We start from the raw sequence: 11,605 nt of genomic DNA on the forward strand, positions 1-11,605 counted from the left end.
AACTGTGCAGACCATAGTTTAAAATGCTCCAAAACGTGACTCATGTATTTTCACAAAATGATGTAGTTGGAAACAAAGAAAGAGGCTTGAATGGCAGTCATTTTTGCATAGAGACGAACCCCTGTCTATATTTTTAATATGCAAGTGCTTAATCAGTTCATTAACATGCAAGTAGGTCTTGTAGTCCTGCATTACATCAAAAGGAACCGTAATAACGTGTCTATATCTTCAAAGAAACTGTTAAAAAGCTTTGCAAGAGCAAAATCTAAAAAATTTACACTCATGCACTGTGAAGAATACATTATGGGGCGGTTTCCTGGACAGGGCTTATCTTAGTCCCAGACTAAAATGCTAGTTTGAACTGCTTTATATTAAAAACACCTTGCCCTGCCTTATTTGATCATGGGTCTTTAGTGTTCAATATTAATGGGCATTATATGATTGAATAACATTCAGAAAATGTTATCTTCAGAATTTAGTTAAGTAAGGGATAATGTCCAGGCAGCAGGTTGTTATCGCAGAAATACGCCTCGTCATTGTGATCAGGAGTCTCACTTGAAGGGGTTTTTTTTGCGATAACAACCTGTACATTATCCTGCTTATTACAGGGCTATTTACCTCATAGTAAGGTAAGGAGCATTAAAAATATATTCATCATTTATATATAATTTTTTTTAAACGAATGCAGACCTACCGTGTGGAAAACCCATTTACTTTCCATTTTTTAAATACTTTTAAATGTCAGGATCACACTATTTGGTTTAAGGGTCAATGACCTGACGTTAATTATTTTGTGTCTGTATGACACATAATATCATTTGTCAAAGATTATTTAGAAAACGGAGCTGTTTTCAGCGAGGACAAATATTACAAAAATGCATTAAAATTTATATTTCGAAATAATAACAATAAAATAATATTTTTAAATATTTTTTTCTTTTGATGATGATTACGCTTACATGCCATCAAGGTGGATAAAATATTTAAAATTTCTCATTCTTTGGTGCAATTGGCGGTTACATAATTTGACATTTTTTACATCCATTCAGTCTAAACTTTCATTAAAATAGTGAAAATGTAATTTTTTTATTGCATATAATTAACATAAATACACTTTGTGCATTGAAATAAACCTGATGCATGCCTTTAAAACAAGTTTTTGTAAAATATCTTTTAATTTCTCATTTTGCCAAACTGTTTCTGTCTCTGACCCTTAATCATTTGTAAATAAAATGCCGGACATGTTATTAAAAGATTTATATTTAATTTTGTGTAATATTAAACTGTACCTGTAGAAGTAATTAGCAGCATCCATGTTATCGTGTGTTATTAGTTTTGACCGGTTGTTATCTGAAACACACGAACCTTGGAATGTCGCGAGTGGCCAATCAGAATCAAGCATTTTGGAGAGCCGTGAATAATGCAAGTTAATATAACCACCAAAACTACCAGTATCGGCAGATGAATAATCGGCTGTCAGTGGAAAATATTTATGTTGGTGCATCTCAAATAAGTATATGTATATGTCTTTGAAATATAAAAGGATGACTTGTATTATAGTAGCTGATATGATATTTTTGTAAGCAGTGTCCTGAAATGTGACACATTTAATAATATTAGTAACAATTCAGACAAAAATGGTTGTACCTCATTGTAAAATGTTAACAAACTATTTTTCTAATTTTTAATAATTAAGCATGCTGTTCTTTGATCTTGGGTTATTTCAGACTCCATGTCAAATTTTGTGCCACAATGCAACTGTTCAAGTGAATCCAAAAAGCTTAAAAATGGTCAAAAACTCAAAGGAAAGAGTTATTATTATATTTTTAATATACAAGTGCTCAAGCAGTTCATAAATATACAAGTAGGTCTTGTAGTCTTGCAATACATCAGAAGGCACCTTTATAATGTGTCTACATCTTCAAAGAAACTGTTAAAGCTTTGCAAAAGCACAACCTGACACGTCTGCACTCATACAGTGGAGTATACATTATAAGATATATACATATATATATATATATATTTACGGTAGGGAATTATCTTCATGGAGCATGATATTTACTTAATATCTTAATGAATTTTGGCATTAAGAGTCGATCTTTTTTTTGTGCTATTGCTACAAATATGTGCTACTTATGAATGGTTATGTGGTCCAGAGTCACATATGCAAGTATATGTAACTATGCACATGTCTTTGAAATAAAGATTTCTGACTTTATTATGGTAGCTAGCTGACATGATATTTTTGTATTTAGCGCCATGAAATGCAATGCAACATATTTAAAACTATCAGTAATGATGCAGACTAGGGTTGTTTATGTTAACATTAGGTATAAGAGTTCACATGGACAACAAACAATACTTTTTCACAGCATGTATTATTTGTGTTTAATTAGATGTTGTATACTTCAATGTAATTTAATGCATACAGTAGTATATTTACAAAATTGCCCCATTATTAACCAAATGTAAAACATTAATGCTCGTTGTATTGTTGTTCATGATACATAAAGCATTAGAACTTCATTGTAAAATTTTATTACATTTTTTTTACATTTTAAATAAAGCGTCCAGTTTTATGATCTTGTTTTATTTGAGACTCCATGTCAACTTTTGTTTGTTAGATTTAAAGTTGTGAAAAAAATAGTGACCCATTACACCATCTTAAATACAATTTTCTTTAGACATTCATATAAATGACATCTATCTTGATGTTGGATAAAAAGATTTATGTCAACACATTTAATGTAATATTAAGGTTATTAGGAGGTCATTTCTAAATGTCTATCTTTGAGTCATCTAATAAAATATATATAATAAAAAATAAAAGATCATTTTAATCTGTTGTTCAAGAGTAATAAAATAAAATTCAACACTACAAATGGACTTGCCCACTTCATATTGGCTCTTTCCCTGTGATGTCTCTTTCTGTGCCTATTGGGAAACAATCAGTAAATGTGAAACATCCCACACCAATTTAATCTCTTCACCACTGATGCTCAGTCTCCTTTATCAGAAATAATGTTTGTACATTAAAGAGCTTTTCATAATTACTCTTCAATTAACCCACAAGAACATGCATTTTTTTTATATCAGGTGAGAGACTGAAAAACAACATGAACTGAATGTGAACAGGTGCTTATATGCTGTGTCTTCGATTATGGATCATGGCCACTATGTGTGTGAGGTCTAAACTCTTCATCATCACTTCCATAAAATCTTCATCACTCCGAGCCCCTGCTACAAACTCCTCCAATGAAAGCTCTCCTGTTGAATGCCATGCAAACATTTAAAACAGTTTTCAGTAATTAAGAGAAACAGAAAAAACAAAGTCATACATTGTAATTGTTGATTCTCACCTGTTTCACAGTAAAAATAATAATTAGATTTTACAAATTGTGCAGAATTTTACAGTTCTTTAATGAAATCTCCCCATCCAAATCATTTGAATGTCTTTGAAAAAATCCAAGATTTATTAAACTCACCATCTCCATTGATGTCAATCCTATCAAACACTCGATTTGTAAATTCCTCAGGACTGGATTCCTGATTCTCACTTCCATTGATGGCACGGATGGCCTATAACACAAAAGGAAAATAATTTTTTTATGGATAAACAAATACAATCTGTATTATGGCTATTCAGTTTTGAAAATGATTTCTTTCCTACCTTTATAATATTAAGGAGCTCGTGTCTATCTATGCAACCGTTGCCATCCACGTCATAAAGTCTGAAATACCACCTTAGTTTGTGCTCCATCTTGCCTCTCATCACTAGACTGAGAGCTGCCACATACTCCATGAAGTCAATATAGCCATCCTGCAAAAAATCATTCAGAATTCAAAAATTATTGATTATTTGGCTTTACGTCAGCTATAAGAGGCTGTTTGTGTTAGCTATTCCATTGTTTTTAAAAACAATTAGATAATTGATGACAGGCCATTGAATTATTTGAAAATAATGCATACACTGTAAAAAAATCCGTAGAAATTACAATGGTATTGCAGCTGGGTTGCCGGTAAATTACCGTAGATTTAAATTTAGGTTATTTACTGGCAAGAGTTTGTTCAAAGTTAAATACATTTTAAATATTAACAAGTCTTTATCTTTACAGAATAAAACTATACAATAACAGCCTCATGCAAAGCATTCTGGGAACCAGAAATCCTCATCAACCTTTTTCTGTTTTTTGCTTCAGATTTTGTTTCCCAGAATGTTTGGCTTGATGCTGTTTTTCTAGTTTTAAAGACAAAGACTTGTAAATGTTTAATGTTCATTTAACTTTGAACAAAATGTTGCCAGTAAATAACATAAATTTAAATCTACGGTAATTTACCGGCAACCCAGCTGCAAATTTCTACGGAATTTTTTTACAGTGTACCCAAGGTGGTAGGCAGCACGAGTGGAGTGTGCATTGTTTTAAATTAATTCAAAGGACTGGAATCAGTTATTCCACTTATACAATGGTTATCACAGACATTGCTCTTGTGGTTATTTTAAGACATTTGAAAGGTCAGGTGTGCGTTTATCAAAAACTAATGCATACCCATGGAACATTTCTCAACCAATCAGAATAAAGCATTCACTTTAAAAATGGCTGGGTTATTTTTGACCCATAATGGGTAAATATTGGACAAAACACATGCTGGGTTAAAAATTACCCAATGTTGGGTTGTTGTTATGTAACCATGGAGTATAATAACCCTTTGTCCCTATAAGGTTAATAGTTAGCATCTATTAAATGTGCTTATATCAAGACTTGCATTTTTTCCAGCTATAACGTATAAAGACAAACTGCAAGGTCAAATGTTGTTAGGTAATAATATAGACAATTGATTTCTATTCTGTTTTGGAAATGGCCTAATTCACTGTAAAACAAACTACACTACCCATAATACTGAGAGATATCCACCAGAGAACCCACTGTTACTATGGAAACAAGAATCAAGGCAATAACCTCAGCACTGGGAATTACATAATCGAGTAGATGTTCCTATGCAACGCTGTTAAAAAATGTATAGATTTAAAATTAATGTTATTTAGTATTCTGGGAACCAGAAATCCTCATCAACCTTTTCTGTTTTTTACTGTTTTACTTGGTTCCCAAAATGCTTTGCATTAGGGTGTTATTTTAGTTATATTCTGTAAAAGAAAGACTTGTTAATGTTTAATGTTCATTTACCTTTTAACAAAGGCACAGAATGTTACAAAAATTCCCCAGAATTTAAAATAGCATCGAAACCTCTTTTATTCCCTCATAAAATACCTTTTTACCTGTTTTTTATTGGTTTTTCATTGATTTTAGATATCGATATTCTTTAGTCACGCATAATGCATAAAGAATTGGAGTCTACAGAGAAATACCAAATTATGGTAGTATTTAGTAGTCTTTTAACTTTATATTTCAAATCAGGGTTCCCACAGTTCCTTAAAATCCTTGAAAGTTTGTGAATCTGGGGGGGAAATTTCAAGGCCCTGGCAAGTTTTTGAATATATAAATACATAGATACAGGTAATTAAAAGTGCTTCTCTGGAAAAAATCCATATTACTCCCTGTGTTCTGTAGGATAATATCATAAAACTTCTAGATTTTTTAAGCACATGCTTGTATCTTCTATATGCAAATGATGATTCATACCAAAATGCTTTATTGCATAGTTTTGTTTGACACATGAAAACATCTCGGGTTACGTATGTACTGTTGTTCCCTGAGAAGGGAACGAGACGCTGCGTCTCCCTTGCCATACTTCCTGCGTCCCTGTTATGCTGTCTTTGCCAATATTTCAGATAGAGATATACTTCCTGGCTCCCGCGTCACCCTGTCTTTGTTGTTAAGCCTCACCATTGGTTAAATTTGATATACACATTCAGACGCACTTACCCCTGGAGGCGTCCCAAAGTGTCACCGCAGTGACGCAGCATGTGTTCCCTCGAAAGGGAACTGTAACAATGCATCTTAAAAGGTAACACGATGTAACCTTGCTCTCACTTAAAATGTCTCCCCAAATTTTGTCCTTGAATTTGAGGGTATTGGACCTGGAAAGTCCTTGAAAGGTCCTTGAATTCGAAGTTAACTAAAGAGTGAGAACCCTGGTGAATGAATAGAAAAATTTGTTCTACAACACGATGCATTTTCTGAAATAAAACTAAATATATGTTTAAATCTAAAATAATGACTTCTAGCAGTTTACATTGAATTTGTGTTTCTGTACATGTCTGTACAGGTTTCTTGGACAGGGTTTAAATCATGCCAGGACTAGGGCATTTAAGTAGTTTTTACAAACAAAATTACAACAAACATTACTGATTTGCATCTTGGAACAAAATGTTCAGTACACATTGTACTGACATATCTTAACATATATCAGTGCCATAATTTTGTCTTAACATGCACAATATTGTTTTTATGTAAGGTACGTTTGTGAAAACTAAATGTCCTAATATAACCAAGGCCTTGTCCTGGATTAATCTAAAACCTGTCCGGGAACTCACCCCTATTGGTCTTATAATTTATACTATTTGCTTGGGTTGTAGTGTTGTTTGTCGTTTAGGAGTTAAGGACTACTTATTTGTTTGAAATGCTTTGAAAGAATATAAATGGGATAAATACATCTTAAACTTATAAAGAATCTGGTAACTCTATTAACTAATCAACATTTAGGAACTAAGCTATCCCATTAATTAAACATTCATTGGAATCTCTACTGTATATCATCCCAACAAGGCTATTCTTTGAGGCCATGACATGTATACATATTTAGATTATGGAGTTCATAGAGGATCAAGATTAGGATGATGAGGGTGCCCTCTGGAGGATTAGATTCAATTCTGAGACAGACACAGCCATGTCACAAATATAATCCCTTAGGTCAATAAACCCTCCTGAAAATGTCACGTCACCTTTGTCAGTTAGATACACCTGTCTAGGTCAGGCTTAGAGAGACGGTCAAGGACTCCTATAATGTTTTGGCTTGTTCATTTGAAGGGATATGGATGCAGAGTTTAAAATTCGGAAAAGTGTATCTGTTTTCCAATGTAGTTAATGACATTAATGTGATATTGATAAGTATATTTGACATCATACTGGTACGTGCTGGAATTGCTGTATCAACGTGAGATTTTTTTGTGTGAGGTAATAGTATCTGTCTTGTTTTTTTTATGCTTAGAAAGTCTTGTAAGAACTCTAGAAATATAGATTAAGAAGCAGTTGTTACTGCATAGGGGTCTGTTTCCATAAGAAAACCTCTGTAAATCTTAATGTTATCAATAAGCTCATTATTAATATCATTCATTGCAAATGTAAGCTGACAGGAGGTGACAAAAATAGTACTATATTTATAGAGCCAGACAGCACAACATTAAAAAACTAAGCTTTGCACTCACCTGATATGACAGTTAACATTGTGTGTATTGATATATATATATATATATATATATATATATATATATATATATATATACATATAAATATATATATAAATATGTATATATATACGTATGTATGTGCATGTAAATATTTGCATATATGGAAATAATTTAATGATAGATAGCAAATGACACATATTTTTTAAATAATCACATTTCATAAAGTATTAATCAACTGAGAAGTCAATTATGCAATAAATATATGGCTATATAAATGGCCAATATACAATAACCTAAAGCACACTGAAATATTTTCATCTTAAACTGATACCAGTATTAGTCCTTAAGGTCTAAATGATAGATATCAGCATAATCAGTCCAACATGATGCAACATATTGCAATGAGCCTGAGAATCTGCATATCACAGCCAGTGTTTCACATCAAAAATACACCTACGCCAAACAAGCTTTGAAACTTTTTGTTTTCAAAGGCATCACTACACACTCAGAATAAGGTACAAGAATGTACAAAAGTTGGCATTGAGCGGTACCTTTTCAAAAGTACACTTTTGTACCCAAAGAGTGCATATTGGTACCTCAAACCTACACATTGGTGCCTTAGAGGTACACACTAGTAACTCAAAGGTACATTTCTGTATTGAAATGGTACATATTAGGACCTTTTAAAAACGTACCGTCCCATTGACAACTTTAATACCATTTTCCTGGGAGGCGATTATCACTTACCTTGTTCATGTCAAACGTGCGAAACATCTGTTCAATGTAGGCGTTTGCTTCTGAATCCAGACCTCTGAGACCAAAGAACTGCTTAAACTCATGCAGCGTGAGTTGACCAGATGGACACTCAGTCATGAACTTCTTATACCAAAGATGCATTTCAACGGCCTGCAGGTCGTCCACGGTGCTGCCATTAGAATTTCCCATCACTTAACTCCAGAATCTGGACTGATTTGTGTTTTAAAGAGGAGAGCTATCTGTATCAAGAGGCTTTGTGCTTTATCTAGAAGTCCAACTGGTTGCTGTGCAAGCGAAAGTTTCGCTTCTCACAGACACACAACACTTAGACCTAGTAAAGCGGTGGGCACGGCTGAGGCTTTTGTACCAGCGTTGGATCAGACGTGCCCCATTAACTTCACCTTATTATTGATATTAACTGAGACTAATCCAGCTCAGAGAGTAGCTTAGAATGGCTGGGATGTCCATTGGTAATTGCACGTGAGATTGGGGACATGCTGACAAACCTTCCCATGTGAACAGATGCAGTCTTACAACTGCATCAGCATTTCTAAACTTCACTGAGGTTTTAGTGACAAAGCTGTTTAATGGTCCGATTCACGGTTTTACATTCCCTTTGGTGTTTAAGTGTGTATTAGTACAGGTTAACGATATGCAAAAGGTACAAACCCCAAAGTTAACAAAGACGCGAGTTGGACTACAACAAACACATGGATTGTAGGCAACAGTTTACTTCCTGGGCCGGATGACGTGAACAAGACCGACATTATCATAATTCCTCCCGCTTCGGACAGCCTGTCAGTTAAAGGAATATTCCATTTTCTTAAAAGAAAAATCCAGATAATTTACTCACCACCATGTCATCCAAAATGTTGATGTCTTTCTTTGTTCAGTCGAGAAGAAATTATGTTTTTTGAGGAAAACATTGCAGGATTTTTCTCATTTTAATAGACTTTAATAGAGCCCAACATTTAATACTTAACTCAACACTTAACAGTTTTTTTCAACGGAGTTTCAAAGGACTCTAAATGATCCCAAACGAGGCATAAGGGTCTTATCTAGCAAAACGATTGTCATTTTTGACAATAAAAATAACAAATATACACTTTTAAAGCACAACTTCTCGTTTAAATCCGGTCGTGATGCGCCAACGTGACCCCACGCAATACGTCATGACGTCAAGAGGTCACAGAGGACGAACGCGAAACTCCGCCCCAGTGTTTACAAGTGTTGAGAACGAGGACCGTTCCTACGTTGTTGTATGTCAACTGATACTAATTAATGTCTTTGTGTCAGTTTATTGTTTACAATGGTCCGCAAATGTGCGTTTTATATATGTAACACGTGACCTCCCTACGTCACTACGCATTTACGCTAGGTCGCGCTGGACCGAATTTAGACGAAAAGTTGTGATTTAAAAGTGTATATTTGTTATTTTTATTGTCAAAAATGACAATCGTTTTGCTAGATAAGACCCTTATGCCTCGTTTGGGATCATTTAGAGTCCTTTGAAACTCCGTTGAAAAAACTGTTAAGTATTAAATGTTGGGCTCTATTAAAGTCCATTAAAATGAGAAAAATCCTGCAATGTTTTCCTCAAAAAACATAATTTCTTCTCGACTGAACAAAGAAAGACATCAACATTTTGGATGACATGGTGGTGAGTAAATTATCTGGAGTTTTTTTTAAGAAAATGGAATATTCCTTTAACTCCTGTTAGCATTGCATTGTGAGCTAATCTTACAAACATGGTAAGGAGCGTCACATTTCCGGCTGACGTCAGAGGTATTCATGCCAATCTAGGGTGACCATATGTGCCATTCTTCCCAGGCGCGTCCTGGCCAGGATTTCGGTGCATCTTCCAAAAGTCGTATTTATTGACCGTATACGCCATTCAGTTAAAAACATTAGACACAATACAATCGTTGTTTCATTCTTACCTTAAAATGTAGCAGTTGCTTTTCTGTAATAATAATAATCCTCTGTGACGTATGCAGTCGACAAATACGACTTCCGGAAGACGCACCCGAAATCCTGGCCAGGACGCATTCGGGAAGAATGGCACGTATGGTCACCCTATGACAATTACAACATACAGATTACCTGGCCAATCAGGGACACATCGCTTTTCAGATCGATGAGTCCTGAATAGGTGCCCTTTACATTTTTACAATATGTAATATAAGTCTTAGGTGTGTCCAGAATGTGTCTGTGAAGTCTCAGCTCAAAATACTCCACAGATTTTTATTATAGCCTCTCCAAAATGCCCCTATTTGGGCTGGAGCAAAACGCTTTGTTTTGAGTGTGTATCTTTAAATGCAAATAAGCAATTTGCTCTTCTTTCCCTTACCAAAAGAAATGTGTTGGTTAAAATAGATCTGATTTTGCAAATAAGCACAGACAAAAATAGCAGACAACATGCTACTCATTGAAGGCAGAAATTATAGAAGACTGTTAGTCAGCTGCTGTGGGCAGGGCTTTAGCAATGTGACATCACATTGCTAAGAAAATCAAAACAGCATGTCTAATGGGATTGCTTTGATTTAATAGGGATTAAAAAAAGAAGGGGTGGATAATTTCGTGTCATTGTATAGTGTTGTTTACACACTGCCAACACACATTTATGTCCAAACACCTTGTAAAAGTGGATTTTGTATAATAGGTGCCCTTTAAATTAGCTGACAACTCATTTAGATTAATCCCGGACAGGGATTAATCTAGTCCTAGACTAAATTAAATGTAAGTGCTGTCCAAACTGAAAACAACTTCCACTGACATATTTTAAAATACATCAGTGCCCTCTGTTTTGCCTCAAAATGCACAAAAATAATGTTTTTAGTAAGGCAAGTTTGTTCAAACGAGTTAAATTTCCTAATTAAATTAAGGTCTAGTCCTGGTTTAAGATAATCCCTGTCCAGGAAACCACCCCTTACATCATGTGTGTTCCCTGGGAATCAAATCAAATGTTAACTTGGTGTAGGTAGAACCTTTTGGTAGTACTTACACATTTACATTTATGCTTTTGGCAGATGCTTTTATCCAAAGCAAATTACAGTGGAATCAATCTATACGTTTTCAAACCCACAACTTTACTTTGTTAACACCACATTTTACCAATTAAGATATACAGAAAACTGTATGTGCTTACCATATGCAAGGCAATTTGTTGGGAATGTGTTGAAAACTAACACATGCAGATTTTGTGTCCTTAAAGTGTTTATTTGTAATGTTATCATATATGGGTTATTGAGTTACAAAAAAAAACAATATGTGAAAACAAATAATATAATGCACAAAATACAACATAAATACACATCCTTTACTGGTACATTTCATATTGGAAATAGTTTGCTTGTCAAATAAGACAATGTTGCTTTACGCTAGTCAATAAACAGTGTTAGCTGCAATATAAAAGTTTTAAGACAGTTTATAACAGGAATAAAATCAGTCCATAGGCAAATTGACAGCTCACAACAAATTATA

The 11,605-nt window shown here is 34.1% G+C and overlaps 1 protein-coding gene across 1 annotated transcript; it reads right to left on the reverse strand.

Moving 5' to 3' along the window:
- Positions 1 to 31: 31 nt before the first annotated feature.
- Positions 32 to 8,539, reverse strand: guca1aa (guanylate cyclase activator 1Aa). The gene is made up of 4 exons (XM_065269263.2): positions 8,114 to 8,539; positions 3,671 to 3,820; positions 3,486 to 3,579; positions 32 to 3,267 (listed from the first exon to the last, which is right to left on the reverse strand). The coding sequence occupies exons 1-4, from the start codon at positions 8,309 to 8,311 to the stop codon at positions 3,140 to 3,142; spliced, it is 570 nt and encodes a 189-aa protein (XP_065125335.1). The 5' UTR covers positions 8,312 to 8,539; the 3' UTR covers positions 32 to 3,139.
- Positions 8,540 to 11,605: the final 3,066 nt, after the last annotated feature.

This window comes from Paramisgurnus dabryanus, chromosome 1, assembly GCF_030506205.2.
Source record: "Paramisgurnus dabryanus chromosome 1, PD_genome_1.1, whole genome shotgun sequence".
Taxonomy (NCBI): Eukaryota; Metazoa; Chordata; class Actinopteri; order Cypriniformes; family Cobitidae; genus Paramisgurnus; species Paramisgurnus dabryanus.